The sequence below is a fragment of the Urocitellus parryii genome, chromosome 10 (assembly GCF_045843805.1).
Source record: "Urocitellus parryii isolate mUroPar1 chromosome 10, mUroPar1.hap1, whole genome shotgun sequence".
Taxonomy (NCBI): domain Eukaryota; kingdom Metazoa; phylum Chordata; class Mammalia; order Rodentia; family Sciuridae; genus Urocitellus; species Urocitellus parryii.
In genome coordinates this window covers 144196615-144213570 of record NC_135540.1, presented here as the reverse complement: position 1 = coordinate 144213570, position 16956 = coordinate 144196615, and the positions used below count along the sequence as shown (strand labels likewise).

Here is a 16956-nt window from a genome sequence, read left to right as displayed (position 1 = left end):
TCCTGCTTTGCATGAACCTCCTTCTCTTACCAACCAGGACCACTTCCATCTCAAATGCCCTCCTAGCCCAGGAAGGTACACCCTGATCCCCCCACCCTGCTGCTGTCTTCTGCCAATCCCTTCCCAGAGGTCTCCCCAGCTGCATGTACAACTTCAATGCTGTAATGCCTGCTCCATATGGCCTTGTTCTTTAGCCATTTGAGCATGCGTCTCATTTCACATTCTACAGGGCCTAAACCAGGTCCTGTCCAGTATGAATTTCCTGAAAAATGAAGATAACTGCCTGACATTTTTACAGTAAATAAACTAAATTGAGCAAGCTTTTGTTACTGTAACAGATATAAGGGAACATCACACTTCAGAACTTTAGTGGGGGCATTGCCCCCATCTCTAAAAGAAGCATCAGAAGTTTCTCCCTAAATCACACCCAAAAATCTGTTTACGGACATGCTGGGGAAAAGCATGTGATGGTGCTACAACCAGAAAATCCCCTCAGGCCTTCTAGAATGAAAACATCCAAATACTCGGCCAGTTCTCAGCACCCAATAGAGCACAAATGACCACAAAGGGCTCAGAAGGTCGACCCTCCAACCCTGAGAGTTCAACGGAACACGACTGTGTTTAGCCCATGAATTTCAAAGCTGGTGAGAACTGATGCGTCCCTGGACACCACTGGATAAAAAGTAAAGAAGACCCAGAAGAGAGATTCCAATCCTGTGTGAGGAAGGGAGAGGACATTCAGAAAGCTACAAATAAAACCAACAACAGATAACTTCAAGACATAAACGATGGCCATATCCATCCAGCAAAGTCCTACATAGTCCATAGATAATAGCTCTGCTTCCTGTGACTTACACAGGCACCACACAAGACGTTCAAGGGTGAGACACACTGACTTCAAGAGAGAAACAGACTAGGGCATCAGGCACTGTCTGCCCTCCCCAAATAGGACAGGACTGCCACTGCTTAAATGCTGTGTGCAACCAGAGGAACTTCTGGGAACTCAGGAAAACCAGTCCCCAATACATAGCAGTCCTGGTGTGATGCAAACAGCTATGGCTTATGCCCCCCAGCAGTGCTGCTCACCTCCTGACTCTAGTGTGTAGGGTCCTCCTCTCCCTCCCCAACAACTGTTAGAGCTTCAGTCCCAAATATAGGAGGTTCCTCCATATCTATTATCCTCCAGCCTGACCCTAGCCTGAGTCTACCCCTCCAACAAAGAAGTTGGGACCCAGACCCCCCAGCAGTGACCCTCCAGGCCTGCCCTTACCCACGTCCTCAGTGGTGGCCCTCCAGCCTTGCCCTGACCCACGCCCCCAGGGGTGACCACCCCAGACCTGGCCTGACCCACGCCCTCAGGGGTGACCCTCCAGCCCTGACCAGACTCACACCCCCAGTGGTGATCCTCCCGGACTATCCTGACCCACGTCCCCAATGGTGACCCTCCCGCTGACCCTGTCCCCGGCAGCGTGACTACCCCCGCGCCCAGCTCGGGCCTCACCCTCGGCCAGGACCCGCCGCACCCGCAGGCGCAGCTCGCCCAGCTCCACCGTCTGCCCCACGAAGTCGCTCTGGTCGCGGCCGGCAGCTCCGCCCAGGGAGCCCGGGCCCGCCAGGAAGTCGAGCGCGGACTGCAGCAGAGACATGGCGGCAGCCGCTCAGTGGCAGCGGGAGCCGGGCTGGGGCTCAGGCTGCACTCCGCCTGGTCAGCGGCCGCCGGAGCACAGCCCCGCCATCTTCCGCCCGCGCCGTGACGTCAGTGCGCAAGCACGTCGCGCCGTGGGGCCACGCCCCCGACCCTTCGCCGAGGGCCGGAAGGATGCGTGCTTCACTTCCGTCGCGCCGGCGGGCGCACAAGCTCCAGGCGTGGGCCCGCGACAGACTTCCGGCGGGGCTCGCGGGCAGCTCACACCTGAGAGAAGGAGGGCCACGGCGGCCCCGCCCAGGTCGTCACCTGCCGCGCGCCCCACAGGCCAGGCAGCCGGTCCCTCCGCGAGGCCTCGTCTCAGTGGCGGGGCGGAACGGCGCGGACGTTGGGCGCGAGTTTGGCGGCCGCTCCGCCGGACTGCGCCTCCCAGGGAAGGCCGGGCCAGCGGAAGGTCCCTGTGCCGCCCTCGAGAGGACGGAGCCGGCGGCCGCACACGCGCGTTCCTTTCCTTGGGCCGCACGGTTTTGGGGGAAACATGAGTTAGTGGCTGCCGTTGAGAGACTGAGCTCAAGGACGCGGTTTCCCAGCTTGCGTGGGAAAGCCTGACCTGGCGGCGTCGGGCCGCAGTCCCGCGTTTTCTCAGCCCCCTGGAGCTGCCGCCTTCAGGTACGACGCGGCACTGTGTCAAAATAAAAAGGACTGGGAATGTAGCTCAGTGGTGGTACAACCCTGGGTTCAATCCCAGGACTGACAAATAAATCAGGTAATCAGGAAACCAAAATCTACTGCAACTCTCTCGTATTTATTTATTTATTTTTAATTTTCTTTTTGTAGTTGTAGATGGACAGAATGCCTTTATTTTATTTGTGGATTTTTATGTGGTGCTGAGGATCAAATCCAGTGCCTTATACATTCTAGGCAAGCACTCTACCACTGAGCTACAGCCCCAGCCCTTTCGTAAGTATTTATAAAGCCACGCTTCTTGGCATTGCAGTAGATGCCATGCTAACACTGTCTTGACCCAAATCTGCCTCCACGTTTTTCTGAATTTGACAGTGGGTGTTCATTTGTAGCTGTCTCACTTCACATACTTGTCTAAAACTAAGTCCATGGTCTTGATCCCCCAATTATAGCAAAAGATATCACCACAAGTAAGAGAACTATTTTGTGATGATCAAGGGGTGAATTCACTAAAAAGATGTAACAATCCTAAACATATATGTGCCTAATAACAAAGATCTAAAATATCTGAACCAAAAACTCAGAACTACAAGAAGAGAGGCCAATCACAGTTGTAGTGGGAGGTTGATGTAGTTGGAGAGTATTTTTTTCCTCAATAAATGACAAGAGGGGCTGGGACTGTAGCTCAGTGGTAGCATGCTTGCCTCGCATGCACGAGGCACTGGGTTTCAGCCTCACCACCACAGAAATGTAAAATAAGGATACTGTGTCCATCTAAATCTTAAGAATAAACATTTTAAAAAGTAAATAAAAATAAATGACAGGAACCCAGAAAATCACTAATGATACTGTAGACTTGAACTACCAAGCAGCTTGAGCTAATAAACATTTATAAAATGATCCCTACAATAATATAAATTGGTGTCTGACTATTTTTTAAAAATACACTGTTGAAATTAAAAGACAACTCAGACTTGGAGAAAATATTTGCAAATTGCCTATGTGGTAATAGACTTGTATATGAAATACACGTAGAGGAAAGTGAGTTCTACATGTCTTCAGGGTAGTCTACTGTCCAGTCTTGGGATTGGATACACAGGCTCTGGTGTAGTCCTGGTTTCTTCAGGCACACCTCCTTGTTTGAGCCTCATGAGGCGGCCTTCTCAAACTCCTTGCAATTTGCTGCATGCCAGGCTCTCCCTGTTACACAGAGATAGTTCTTTCTGGCTTTTCATTAATTCTCACAGTGATATTTAAGGATTAAAAGAGACATCAAGTATGAACTACTTGGGACAATGCTTGATGTTTAAGATATGCTTAATAAAGGCCTCTTACTGTTCTTGTGTCCCTTGTCAGAAGTGTCTCCACACTCAGCTCCAGCATCTCCCATACTGAGGATTCCTGACAGTCTCTGCAAGAAACCTCTTGCTTTCCCACTGTGGCATCTGTATCTCTAGTCCTGTCTTTTCTTCATTGGCATGTGTCATAAAAACTTGCGTGCAAATGTGTAGATGACATGGTTTGAGCACTTAAAGACTAGGCATTGGGTTGTGTTCTTTTTAACTGGTGCAGTTCATAAAACTGTTTTAACCACTTTTGAGCACACGGTCCAGAGACACGAACCCCTTCGCTCCTCGGTGCAGCTTCTCCACCCATCGCCAGGCTCTTCCTCTTGCAAAGCTGAAACTCCCCGTTATGCACCAATTCACCCATTCCACTGAGCCTCTGGTGCCCACTGCTCTACTTCCTGTTCCTATGGGTTTAAGTACTCTGGGGTGTCCCGTGCAAGTGGAGCCATACAGTATTTGTCTTGTGCAACTGGCTCGTTCCACATTGGAGTGTCCTCCCAGTCCTTCCATGTGATAGCATGTGTCAGGACTTTGTGATGCTTCATTCAGAAACCAAGATGGAGGCTCCAGTGCCTTCTGCCTCTGGGCTATTGTGAACAGCCCTGGGATGAGCTTGGGTGCATGGGCATCTCTGTAAGTCCCTGCTTTTGACTCTTGGATGTATACCAAAGGAGGAGTTGCTGGACCTGGTGGTGGGCTGTTCTTGGTTTTGTGAGCCAGGCAGCTGCACCACTTTGTGCTCTACCAGCAGGGTGCAGGTTCCAGTTTCCTCTGTCTTTGCCAACACTTCCTTGTTTTGTTTCATTGCCAGCCTGGAGGGTTGCTGTCTCATCGGGGTCTAATTGTAACAGTTCTTTAAATATTTTAGATATTATACCTTGATCAGATAGTGGTTTGCAAATGTTTTCTCCCATTCTGGGAATTGTTTTTATTAATTTTGTCCTGTGGTGCACAAAGGTTTAAAATTGAACGGTTGTGGCAACCTCTTCAAAAGTGAGCTTGGATAGGCTTGGTGGCAAGCACCTATAATCCCTGTGGCTTGGGAGGCTGAGGCAGGAGGACCACAAGTTCAAAGTCAGCTTCAGCAACTTAGTGAAGCCCTAAGCAACTTAGCAAGACCCTGCCTCTAAGTAAAACAAAAAGAGAGGGCTGGAGATGGGGCTCAGTGGTTAAGCACCCCTAAGTTCAATCTCTGGTACAAAAAAAAAAATGAGATTGGTTTGACCATAATATTTACTTCTGAACCCCTTGCCATTGGGCTACATCTTTAGGCCAGAACTGGGAGCAACTCCACTGTGTGGAGTCCATAGTGCTCGGTCACTGAGCACATGAACAGTCGGTCCACACAGAGTAAGTAGTTATGACACAGCAGGAAAAGAGCTCAGTGCGTCCCCCAGCTATGTGCCACGGCATTTGGGAAAGGTAAAGCTGCAGTGACAGAGCTGCCAAGCTTGCCATGTGGGAGAGTTCGACGAGGACTGGGAGCGGGGACCAGGGTTCCAATTGGGACTGGTCACTTACCCATGTCCATTTCTCAGAAGCTCAGAACTGCACCCCAGAAGAGTGGCTTGGACCATACGTTGGATAGGAGTGAAGGGGAGGTGGGCCAGAGCCACCTCCCTCTCTCCTTCTGTCCTGGCACTGCAGTCCCTGTGTTCCTGACGGTTCTGCCTTACATGTTGACACCCTCGTCAGAAGGTCACTGCATAATGCTGTCTGCAACTTTTTTTTTTAATTGTAGTTGGACACAATACCTTTATTTTTATTTATTTATTTTTATGTGGTGTCAAGGATCGAACCCAGTGCCTCATAAGTGCTAGGTGAGCGCTCTGCTGCTGAGCTACAACCCCAGCCCCTGCTGTCTGCACTTGCAGCTGATGTTTTTAGTTCTGTCTCTCTAGATCTGCCTACTTGCTCATACTTTGTTTAATGGCTTAATAATTAATTGTGTTTACTTTTTTTCCCTCAGTGCTGGGGATGGAACCCAGGGCCTCACGTGCTAGACAAGTGCCCCACCATGAGTGACACCCTGGCCTGTGTTTCACATATCTTGTTAACAGAGGCTTGCTTGGTGTGGACCTCAGGCCTATCTGGAAACTGAGCTCCCCTGCAGGCATGCTCCTTCAGCTGAGGGCTGTGGCTCTGCTAATGTCCCCAGGATGCCAGATGTCTCCTACAACCTCACTAGCTCTTCTGACTGACAGCTTTCTGGCTGCCAGGCAGGCCCTCTAGCACTGAGCTCCACCCAACCCTGACTACATGTTTATTCAGTTTGGTTTCCTCACTGGAAACTGCCAGTCAGCCTCCTTTGTCCATCTTGGGGTGGGCTTCTGATTGTGTCTGGTGTCAGTTGCCTTGTTTGAGCAGCATGTGATGGTGCCCCTTACCTCTTGTCTTTGGCAGTCTGTCTACTGATGCTCTGGCCAGGGTGAGCAGCATCCTCTGCTGGGCTTTGGGAGGTACTGGGAGTTGACGGTAGGGGCACTCTACCACTGAGCTATAACCTCAGCCCTTTCTATTTTTTAATTTTACTTATTTTTTTTCTGTGCCTTAGAAAATGGGCCCTGAAGCAAACCCTTCATCCTTCCTCAACATTGATCTTCTCCACCCTCTGGATCTGGGTAGTTCCTGGGTGGGGTTGGCTCTTTCTCCAGGACCTTGGGCATCAGCCTCCCTCTTTTGAGGGCACATTTTGGCCCCTGGCTGTTGCCAGACCTATTCCTCTCCCTGAATCCCAGCTTCAGCCTCCTTGCCACATTCCCATCCCCTGTCACCCAGCTGTGGTGGGGGCCCTGGGTCCAGTGTGGAGTCCACAGGGCTCAGCGCTGTGCTGCCCAGATGCCCACCAGCTCTGCTCCAGGATATGAGCACACTCTGTCTGGAGTCACCCTTGTCTTCCAGAGCCTACTCCTGACGTTAACAGTGTCCTGGGAGCTCTGAACCAAGGCTGTGTGCCATGGGGGCTTTTGTTGGGTGTGCACATTGGTCCTGATGCTGTGACCTCGGGCCCCAAGGGCACCCACTCCTTTTTCTTGTTTAGGACCAAAACAGCTCATAGGATAGAATCTGCTGTTGGGTTCAGGCATTCTGGGCCCTTCCCTGGTGATGTGGGTGCTAAGCACCCACCTGTGTTGTGTGGGCCTTCTCTCCTGCCTGCTCCTCTAGGGGAAGCAGGCACAGCATGTCCCTCACCCCAGTCACCAAGCTTAAGCTTAGTGAGGGAATCTCAGGCTGATGCTTAGCCTGGAGGGTCTTCCCCATTCTCCACACCCAGCCTCTATTCCTGTGCCCCCTGGCTAAAGCCTGTAAGGCAGCCCCTGAGAGCAACCCACTGGCATGCTCAGAGCTGTGCTTCCTTCTAGGCTTTTGTGGCCACTGGGCAGTGGCCCCGTCATGTCTGGGCCCCAGACTCCTGAACACACACTGGATGCCCAGGGTGACTCATCCCTATGCAGGAAGGATGAGGACATCAGGGAAGGGACCCAGAGCTCCCACCGCATGCTGGGTTTCAGTGACGCACTACTGTCCATCATCGCCACAGTCATGGTAAGTGTGGGGCCCACTTCAGGTAGGTGGAGGCACCCATCCCTGGCCCTGCTGCCAGCCCAAGAAACATCTGGTTTCCTTTTGTCTTTGTTCTTCAGATCCTTCCTGTGACCCACACGGAGATCTCCCCAGAGCAGGTACCAGGAGCATGCTGTGTAGTGCAGGGGGACAACCCCACCTGGTCTGGGGGTGTTGAGCAGCAGGGTGGGCACCTGCTTCCTCCTGGTAGGGTCACTGTCTGCATAAGTTGGGGCGGTTGGGGTTGGGACCAGGCTTCTGCAGTGAAGACCTCTCTCAGCCTGAGTGGAGAAGGAAGTGTCCTCTAGTGGGAGGGAGCTCTCCAGATCCAGAGATCAGGCTGCCTCAGCAGAGGCACATCCACCTGGCATGTGCACCAGGCCCATCTGGGGGTGAGTGGGGAAAGGGTGTAAAAGCTTTTCCGTTTAGAGCCAGCTTTACTGGACAATTTCTGACTAAAGAGAGCAACATGTGACTGATCACAGCAGAACAGTTTGGAAGACATTTGGAAGGCCTGTGGGAGCATGCATGCACCTTGTCTCCTATCTGCCCGTGTGACAGGGTGTCACAATGCCAGACTTGTTTGGGGTGCTGTGAGGCGCAGAGGAATGTGCTGGCCCAGGGGATGTGCTGGCCCAGCAAGGCTGACGTCTAGCCGCCTACAGGCTGAACTGGATGACCTGGGAAGCCCCACAGCTACTTGGATTTGGTTTTTGCACTGTGAAGAAATGATGAAGCACTTTCCATAGGGTTGTAGTAGAAATGTGCGTCCAGCCTGACACAGCTCTCTGGAGGAAATCCAAGCATTGATTGCACCAGGTGCCTGGCAGTCCCCAGTGGAAAGTGCCCACCAGCAGCTGTTCAGAAAAGCCGTGCCCCACAGGATCAGTGGTAGTTCTGGGGCCTACTATGGGAAGCCCATGGTTTGGCTCCAGCCAGTATGTGCTGAGGTGTTTCCTTCATGAGAGGCCCAGATCAGCATCCTGTGAGACCACAGGGGCAGTTTTCCAAGCAGCGAGAAAACTCAGCTGTTCAGGCCCACTCTGACCCCACCGCCGCCGGGCCATTTGTGTTCTCTGCATGGAAACTGGGACTTCTTGGTGCTGAGTCTTTCTGTTTCTTCGCTGGGTCTCAGAAAGCTCCTAAGAGTCCATGGGTGCAGGCAGAAACACTCTGGGAAGGAGAGAAAGGTGCTGGACCAGCGATCCTCCCTGACACGGGGCTTCCTGGACTGCTCATGTGTTAACATGAAGACAGTCAACTTTGAACACTGCGATTCAGAAGCACAGTGACTCAGGGAAGGGTACCTTTGGAGATGATACCCAGAGCCCAGGAGACAGTGGGCAACCTGCGCCTGCCAGGGTCTTGAGCCTACACTGACAGCCTTTGACAGGCCATCCGTGACCTTGTGAAAGGGCTGCAAGGCTCATTGGGCTCTTTGCCCTCTACCTTTCCGCCATGAGATGGGGAGCCCGCTGTCCAAGGCACTCCTGCAACTCTGAACCATGAGGCCTGTATTGTGGGCTTTCTGGACCCCACCATGACAGCTGGAGGCTCGCCCTGAGGGGAGTGGAGGGTCAGGGGAGGGGGTGTGGCCCCCAGCAGGCAGAGCCTGGGTGTTCCAAGGGGTCTCACCGCACTCCAGTGAGGCCATGCCCATGCGTCGAAGGCTACCTAGGTTACCTATGACTGTCCCTAATGGCAGTGCTCTTTTGTTCTAGCAATTTGACAAAAGTATACAGAGACTTCTAGCAACCAGGATTGCTGTCTACCTGATGACATTTCTAATTGTGACTGTGGCCTGGGCTGCACACACCAGGTAGGGACTGGGCTTCTTTGAGATCAGGTCACCTTTTGACTCACTTAGGCAGTGAGCCACACTATTCTCAAGGTATATGTGGGCCCCTCACATCATCATGGGTGAGAGTGCCAGGGTGGGTAGGTCACCCCTTTCTCCATCATCCCCAATTCTTTCTCTGAGCCTCCTGCCTGGGTTCCCACACACAGGCTCCAAGGCAAGTCTATTTCCGCAAACATATAGCACTGCCCGCTGGCCATCCAGACACTGGGTGAGGGTGCCCAGTGTGTCCTGCTAGACCCCAGAACCAGGATGGAGCCTGGCAGGAGGGGGCAAGCTGCCAACACCTCCAGCCCCTGTCCAAGCCCACAGGTAGTTCTCCAAGGCCTGAGCTTTATCTTGGGGAGGAAAAGGTCCTGATCCAGAGGTTACTGCCCAACCTACAGGGCCCCCAACCACTGGCAGGGGAGCAGGGACAGGAGGCACCCAGAGGTGGAGCTGGGAGTGGATGCTTCCATCCTAGGTTGCAGACCAGCCTATGGAAGGGAAGCACTTGTCCAGGAAGGCTGGGGTGCAGGAAAATGCACCTATTCCATCAGGTGTTGGCACTGGGCCAGATACCTCTGGCGCTGTGTGTTGTATACTGCCCTCAGCAGACAACCACTTTGGGAGATGAAGCATGGACCTCGGAGTCCAAGCTCCAGGGGTGGGAGGGCTCTTCTCAGCCTCCCTGGTGTACCGAGTGCTCAGGAGGCTCTCAGGGGATGTTGCAAAGTAGGTGGGCTGTGAGCTCTGCCAGGGGCTGTACCCACTGTGGTCGACATTGCCTGAGTGGGGTTCAGGGGCCCCATGAGGGGCTTCCAGATCTGCTGTGTGCATCTGCCTGAGCATGGTCTTCTGCACACCTGGTTGCAGTGCTCAGCAGGTCACCAGAAGAGCTTCCCAGCTCAAGGGGGCCATAGTCCTTGCTATTTAGCTTTTCAGCAAATGCTGCAGCACCAGGTTGGCCCTGTTTCCCTGTCCCTAGGCTTGCTGCCCAGCCCAGGAGAAGGCATGGTTCACAATGAACAGGGGACATGGTACTTGGGTACCCTAAGCTGGCGTCAAGCTCTGACAGGGAAACCTGGGGCATGGACCAGGTGGGCTGGGGCCTCAGAAACAAGACCCTTGGCCAATTGTGCTCACTCATGTTGCCCATGATGAAAGCTGTCTTTTTTGTTTGTTTGTTTTGGTACCGGGGATTGAACTCAAGGAGACCTACCCACTGAGCCACACCCCCAGCCCTATTTTGATTTTTATTTAGAGACAAAGTCTCACTGAGTTGCTTAGCCCCACACTTTTGCTGAGGCTGGCTTTGAACTCGTGATCCTCCTGCCTCAACCTCCCAAGCCACCACACCCTGCTGAAAGCTATCAATTTTTAATTTTTTTGTTTGTGTCAAATAGTCTCAGGACAAAGCAATTTCTCTATTAAATAGGCAGCTCCACAGGTTTAGGGTTTGAAACCCCTGAAAACAATGGGAAAGAAGGATTTCCTCTCTTCGAAATGGATTTTGTGCACAAGGCCTGAAGAGTGAATTCACTGCATGATGGAACTTTATGTACACATATCCAGAGCCTGGTTTTCAGCCTTCTGGCAGAAGCTACACAACATTTCAAGAGAGTTTCAGCTGGGGCAAGCCACATGTGCCTCTTGCACCTCGAACAGGCAGGTCACATTCAGAGGCTCCCCTCCCAGCAAGGCCTCCCATGAAACCCAACCCAAGAGCCCCCTCTAGCCCTCCAGATCCCAGGTTCCACAGGATCAGCCTGCTCCAAAGACACACTTTGAAAAGACTCCTCCAGAGCCACCCATTGTACACATTTGTCTGTAGTTTGGCTCTTACTCTTCAAAGCAATATGCTTTAAATAGCAAAGCAACAGGAAGAATATGTGGGAATGAAGAGGGTGATTTCCAGGGAATTTATGATTTTGAATTTTCTTAATTTCATACACTGGGTAGGATTTTACATTTAATCCTAAATGACATCTTTTAGCTGGGTGTGGTGGCACATGCCTATAATCCCAGCAACTCAGGAGCCTGAGGCAGGAGGATCGTGAGTTCAAGGCCAACCTGGGAAATTTGAGACCCTGTCTTAAAAATTAAATAAGGCTGAGGATGTAGTTCAGTGGTTAAACATCTCTGGGTTCAACCCCTGGTTACCTCCCTACCCCCAAAATCATCTTTTAATGATATTTAAACTAGAAAATACTGGAGCAGATGTGTGTGTGTTTAATTTTATTGGAACCACATTTGATGAGTGGCCCATCTTCTCCTGTTCTTTGTAGATTATTCCAGGTTGTTGGGAAAATAGACGATACACTTGCCTTGCTCAACCTGGTGAGTTTTTTGTTTTTTGGGTTTTTTTTGTTGGTGGTGGTGGTGGTGTTTTTTTATCCTTTTGGGAAATGATTTTGGTTTATAATTTAACCCTCCCAAGAGGACTGAGAGTGTTTAGCTGGCTGCTTCTCTCTTATTCTCTGGCACCTCGGAACCTGAACTCTGTCCACACCTGGAAGCTCCTTGGACAACCCTTGCACCACAGGGGGCTGCCACCCTTCCCCAGCCCACATAGAACTGGGGGTGCTAGGCCTGCCTGTGGAGAGGACTGAGATGAGCCAGGAAGGCACAGGCTTCTCGGGTCTGACACTTGCTGGCCCACCATTCTGTCTTGGGAGGGGCCTAACCTGGCCCCTTCTGGAGTGGTGAGGGGGCAGCTTGCATCATCCAGGCTGCATCTATGTGACCTCCCTCCCTCCTCTCCAGGCCTGCATGATGACCATCACCCTTCTGCCATACACAGTAAGTAAAAGCCTGCTCCCCAGACATGCCCAAGACGTGCTGAGCTCCACCTGGGTTTGACTGTCCTTGGAAATGCATGATTCTGGGCCTTGGGGCTATACAGAGGAGAGAACTTCCAGGGGGAGTCTGGCTGGGGGCCTGGGGCTCTGAAGGCAGAGACCACTGGAAGGCAGGGCCCCCACTCTGTCGTGGCCTTCCTCCACTCAGAGTCTCCACAGACCCAAAAAGCTCTCATACTCAGTGCTGACCTGTGCTGGTCTGTATGTGCTAGGCCAGAGAATTGGGATCTGGGGGACTTCAAAGGCCTATAGCAGTGGATGGAATTGCTCCTGTGGGGGCTGCGGACAGATCTGCCACACCCTATATGTCCCCTCCCATGATAGTCCTTCTCAGCACAGAGCAGGGAGACCAGGAGGCTCATTGTGTCCCCGCTCCTAGACTAATGAACTTCTGCATTACTCCTTGTTTTGGACAGTTTTCCTTAATGGTGACGTTCCCTGATGTGCCACTGGGCATCTTCCTGTTTTGTGTGTGTGTGATCGCCATTGGAGTTGTGCAGGTAAGGCATCAAGAGCCTGCAGAGATGTATGCGAAAGAGACAAAGAGATGGTCATGGGGGCAAGCAGGTGAGGCGCCAGTATCCTGACCCCATGTCCCCAGGAGCCCGGGTCCTGCCGTGGATACCTGGGGTGTGCATGCCTGAGCCCCTTGTCCTTGCTGAGTCTAAGAAGGGCCTCACAGTTGCATCAGGTGCAGGGCCAGGACTCCCATCCCTGGTGTTTCCCTAGAGCACCCCAGTGCCAGCCTGCCTTAGGTGCCCTCCCCCGAGACCCTGCAAGAAGCCAGCTTGCCTGGCCATGCCCCTCTGCTCATAGAGGGTGCCCTGTGGCCTGCCTCTCCCACAGGCACTGATTGTGGGGTATGCTTTCCACTTCCCACACCTGCTGAGCCCGCAGATCCGGTGCTCCGCCCACAGGGCCCTGTCCCGAAGGCACATCCTGCACCTTGTCCTCCGTGGTCCAGTGCTGTGCTTTCTTGCGGCCATCTTCTCCCTCTTCTTCTTCCCTGTGGTGAGTGTTGGGGCACCCCAGGGAGGGCACAGCCGGGGCACTGAGATGCTTTTTTTCAGCCAGCAGCTAATTCTACCAGGAGTAAGAGTGGTGGTCTGGCAGAGCGCTGTTCACACAGGACCAAGATCTGCAGAACAAGCTGCTCCAGAGTTGGCATAGGAAGCTCACTGTGACTCCGGGTCTGCTTGAGCGTTGTTGAAGTACATGGAGTTTTTAATCCAAATTATCCTAAGAATTATGAACAAAATAACTGACATTTTCATAAACATCTAATAAGCATTCAAGAGGATTCCAAGTTTAAAACGGGCTAAGGTGAACTTGGTGGTGCATGCCTATAATAGAGACTCAGGAGGCTGAGGAAGAAGACTTACAAATTCTGGCCTGCCTCAGCAACTTACAAGATCCTGTCTCAAAAAATAAAAAGGCCTGAGGATGTGACTTAGTGGTAGAGCCCCTTTCATTCAATCCTGAGTTAAAAAGTAAATAGGCTGGTAAGGGCCTGAGGCAGCAGCCAAGCAGGGTCCAACCCTCTGGCCAAGGCAGAGCGGAATCATCTGGAGAGCACCAGGCAGGTAGGCCTTGGTGGGGCCTCAGGTGAGGAGGCAAAAAAGAAAGGTGAGCATTACCGTGTGAGGCCCTGGGCCTGTGGCCGGCCATAAGACTCGGTCCCTTTGGAGCTGTCTTTCAGGGCTCATGAAACAGGAGGGAGGAGGGGCAATGGTCTTTAGTGGGGAAGCCAGCGGTAGGCAGCAAGACGGGAGTGAGGGGCAGCAGTTGGAGGCGAGTCTTAGCATCAGAGGTGGGACCGTCCCCTTTTAGGGGTACACCCAGGGTGGTCCATGTGGCATGAATGTCTCATGAAGGCAGGGCATAGGCATTGGCAGAACAGGAGACTACGTGGGGTTTCTGGATCTCTCCTTGCTACATTCTGATCAGAATTCCTTCTTGTTATCCAAAAATAGTATACTGGGGGGCTGTGCCACGCTGTGCCTGAGGTTGCTCACTGTGGCCCCTTGGGCTGTCCCACTCTTGGCTGTCGTGGGTGGTGCTGCCTTGAGCACAGCCTCTTCCAGCCTCTGCTCTCAGTTCTGTGCACATGCCCAGAAGTGGCCCAGGGGGAGAAGGGGACTGCTGTACTACGCAGTCCCCTTCTCCCCCTGGAGCTGCTGGGCATGTTCCCTAAGAACAGTGGCCTTGAGGCTCTCTGGCTTGCTGGTGTGTGCATGTTGCTTCTGCCCCTCTCACAGCTGGGCGCTTGTCTTCTGTTGAGTTGTAGCAGTTCTTTGTGTGTTCTGGACACAACTCTTGGCAGGTGTATGGCTGCTGGGCGCTTTCTACCTTCCATGGCTATCCTTTACTTAATCTCCATAAAGGACAGTTCCTTGGATTTTTCCTTGTTACACATGATTTTTCACGGGTGGTAGAACTCCTGGGTGGCTGGGCTCCAGGAGGTATATGGCCCTGCCCTGGGGAGGCAGGCCCTGACTGTCATGTCCCCACAGTCATACCTGCTGATGGTGACCGTCATCTTCCTGCCCTACATCAGCAAGGCCACCAGTTGGTGCAAAGACAGGCTTGTGGGTAGGTGTCAGTGGCAGTCCTGCACTGAGGCCAAGGGAGGCACCACAGGGGTCGGGCTGTTCATGAAGACTGCCATGTTGGGGCAAGGCACACATATGTGGTGACCCTCCCACCCCTCAGCAGCTCCACACCAGCTCCTCTCCTGGGCTATACATTCCCAGTCCCTAAGGGAAGCGGGCAGGGATAACCACACTTGCCCCACAGCCCATGGGCTGAGCCAGCTCCTCCCTCCTATGCCTGCAGGTCACAGGGACCCTCCCGCCCACAGTGCAGAGGTCTTCAGCTTCGACCTGCATGAGCCCCTCAGTAAGGAACGGGTGGAAGCCTTCAGCGATGGTGTCTATGCCATTGTGGCCACACTCCTCATCCTGGACATCTGGTGAGGACCCAAGCGGGGGCAGCCCTGTCTCATCTTCAGGTGGCAGTGTGTCTGAGTCCCTGGCATCTTGTCCTGGCCACACCAGAAAGGCTCAGCTTCACCCTCCTGTGGGTGCAGAGCTCCCTGGGAGGGTTTCCCCAGGAATAAGAACGCCCCTCAGGCCTTGGCCCCACCTAGGTCCCTTCAGGCATGTCTGTGGGTATGGGCAGCTTAGACTGCCATGGGAATCTGTTGGAGCTCTGATCTGAGCAGCCACTTTTATTTCCAAGTGTTTGTTTGCTTTTCCAAGTCTTCCAGGCTTCCTAAATCTCTTGACTCCTTAGTCACATCTCAGTGCACACTTTTATTGCATTAAACATTTAAAAACTTTTTGTTTGTTTTGGGGGTTTTTGTTTGCTTGTTTTTGCAGTACTGGGGGTTTAATCAAGGTACTCTACCACTGTGCTACATCTGCAGCCCTTTTGTTTTGACATAGGACCTTGCTAAGTGCCCAGGCTGACCTCAGCTTCCCAAGTTAGCTGGGGTTATAGGCATGCACCCCTGTACTGTGAAGTTTTAAAAATTTGTAGCAAATATTTTTTGTAGTACCTGATTCCTAAAGCCTATAATCTGTTTTCTTCTGCCCTGCAGCCAGATGCTGTGGGTGGGGAAGTATGGCTGAGGGGAAGCCCATCACCATCCACAGGTCTCATACTCCTCCTGTGTGACCCCCAGGTTCTCCCACACACCCTTCCCCACTGCCCAGTTTTGGAGGTGCAGGTCTCTGGCTGCCTCAGGAGCCACCATCCTCCACATTATTTGATGAAAGGTGTCTTTCCTGGGCCTCCAGGGCCAGGCACATTGTTGGAGCTTCTTATGGGTGAGGGCTGCTCCCAGCAAGGAGAGCAGAGAGCATGCCAGTTAGGTATCTGTTCTGGGTGAACTAAGGGGAGAGCACAAACACCTCAGCGTGCCACACACACGATACCACATCAGGAACATTTCCTGTGCAGAGGTGTCCAGGTGTCCGCCCAAGTTAGCACCGATGCTCAGCCCACCTCCCTGGGGCCTGTGGGCTCCTGGGGAAGCTGGTGCAAATGCCTGTGTTCATGCTCCTCAGCGAGGACAACGTCCCAGACCCCAAGACCGTGAAGGAACAGTTCCGCGGGAGCCTCGTGGCAGCCCTGGGCGCCTATGGGCCACACTTCCTGGCATACTTCGGCTCCTTTGCCACAGTGGGTCTGCTCTGGTTTGCACACCACTCGCTCTTCCTGCACGTCCGCAAGGCCACACAGGCCATGGGTCTACTCAACACCCTCTCCCTGGCCTTTGTGGGTGGCCTCCCTCTGGCCTACCAGCAGACTGCAGCCTTCGCCAGGCAGCCACGAGATGAGCTGGAGCGTGTGCGCCTCAGCTGTGCCATTGTCTTCTTCGCCAGCATCTTCCAGTTTGCCATCTGGACTGCGGCCCTGCTGCGCCAGGCGGAGACGCTGCAGCCAGCTGTGCGATTTGGTGGGCAGGAGCATGCCTTCATGTTTGCCAAGCTTGCGCTATACCCCTGTGCCAGCCTGCTGGCCTTTGCAGCCACCTGCCTGCTGAGCAGATTCAGCACAGCCATCTTCCACATCATGCAGATTGCAGTGCCCTTCGCCTTTCTGCTGCTGCGCCTCCTCGTGCGCCTGGCTCTGGCCAGCCTGCATGGCCTACGCCACCTGCGGCCAGCACAACCCCTCCGGAGCCACGCCCCAGAGGAGGCCCAGTCCCAGCTCCTGCCTTCCTCCTGCTAGTGGAAGCTATGCCTGCCCCGGAAGGAAGCCTTGGGGGTTGGGCCAGCAGGCCCCATGGAGCCACAGTCTGGGTTTTGCCTCCACTGTGAAATATCAAGATCTGTTTCAGAGTATGCAAATTGTCCTCCTTTTTTACACTACGAGGAGTTCCACAGGAACTCAGTCTCTGCTGTTAGCCACCCACTTTCCTCCTAGACTCCAACACTACCAGGAAGATTGCCCCTCTGGAACCTGAAGCCAGTGGTCCTCCTGCCCCACCGCCTGTACCCCCTGTAGCCA

General features: G+C 53.1%; 2 protein-coding genes across 9 annotated transcripts in view; one reads left to right on the top strand and one right to left on the bottom strand.

Moving 5' to 3' along the window:
• Gak (cyclin G associated kinase) overlaps positions 1-1742 on the bottom strand; it is a 46697-nt gene extending 44955 nt beyond the window's left edge. For 4 of the 5 annotated variants that reach the window (XM_026379440.2, XM_026379443.2, XM_026379442.2 and 1 more), the window contains exon 1: positions 1502-1742. In XM_026379440.2, the coding sequence (XP_026235225.2) occupies positions 1502-1646 (145 nt within the window). In that variant the 5' untranslated portion in view covers positions 1647-1742. The remainder of the gene's footprint in view (positions 1-1501) is intronic. The other variant, XM_026379446.2, reaches the window with a different exon arrangement.
• Positions 1743-1846: 104 nt separating this feature from the next.
• On the top strand, positions 1847-16780 carry Tmem175 (transmembrane protein 175). Of its 4 annotated transcripts, none has more exons than XM_026379478.2 (12): positions 1847-2314; positions 6082-6153; positions 7041-7224; positions 7323-7361; positions 8964-9061; positions 11368-11419; positions 11846-11881; positions 12357-12440; positions 12787-12951; positions 14454-14532; positions 14776-14911; positions 16011-16780. In XM_026379478.2, the coding sequence occupies exons 3-12, from the start codon at positions 7072-7074 to the stop codon at positions 16675-16677; spliced, it is 1509 nt and encodes a 502-aa protein (XP_026235263.1). In that variant the 5' UTR covers positions 1847-2314; positions 6082-6153; positions 7041-7071; the 3' UTR covers positions 16678-16780. The 4 variants fall into 4 exon arrangements, with proteins under 4 accessions (XP_026235263.1, XP_077659286.1, XP_026235262.1 ...); XM_077803160.1 differs by lacking the exon at positions 6082-6153 and adding an exon at positions 2483-2605; XM_026379477.2 differs by lacking the exon at positions 6082-6153.
• The last annotated feature ends 176 nt before the right edge of the window (positions 16781-16956 follow it).

Bases quoted from the DNA above. Each gene is read 5' to 3' on its own strand.
- Tmem175 (XM_026379477.2), top strand. From the start codon at position 7,072: ATGTCTGGGCCCCAGACTCCTGAACACACACTGGATGCCCAGGGTGAC. The intron at 7,225-7,322 runs GTAAGTGTGGGG...TTTGTTCTTCAG, and splicing joins CCATCATCGCCACAGTCATG to ATCCTTCCTGTGACCCACAC. The intron at 12,952-14,453 runs GTGAGTGTTGGG...ATGTCCCCACAG, and splicing joins CCCTCTTCTTCTTCCCTGTG to TCATACCTGCTGATGGTGAC.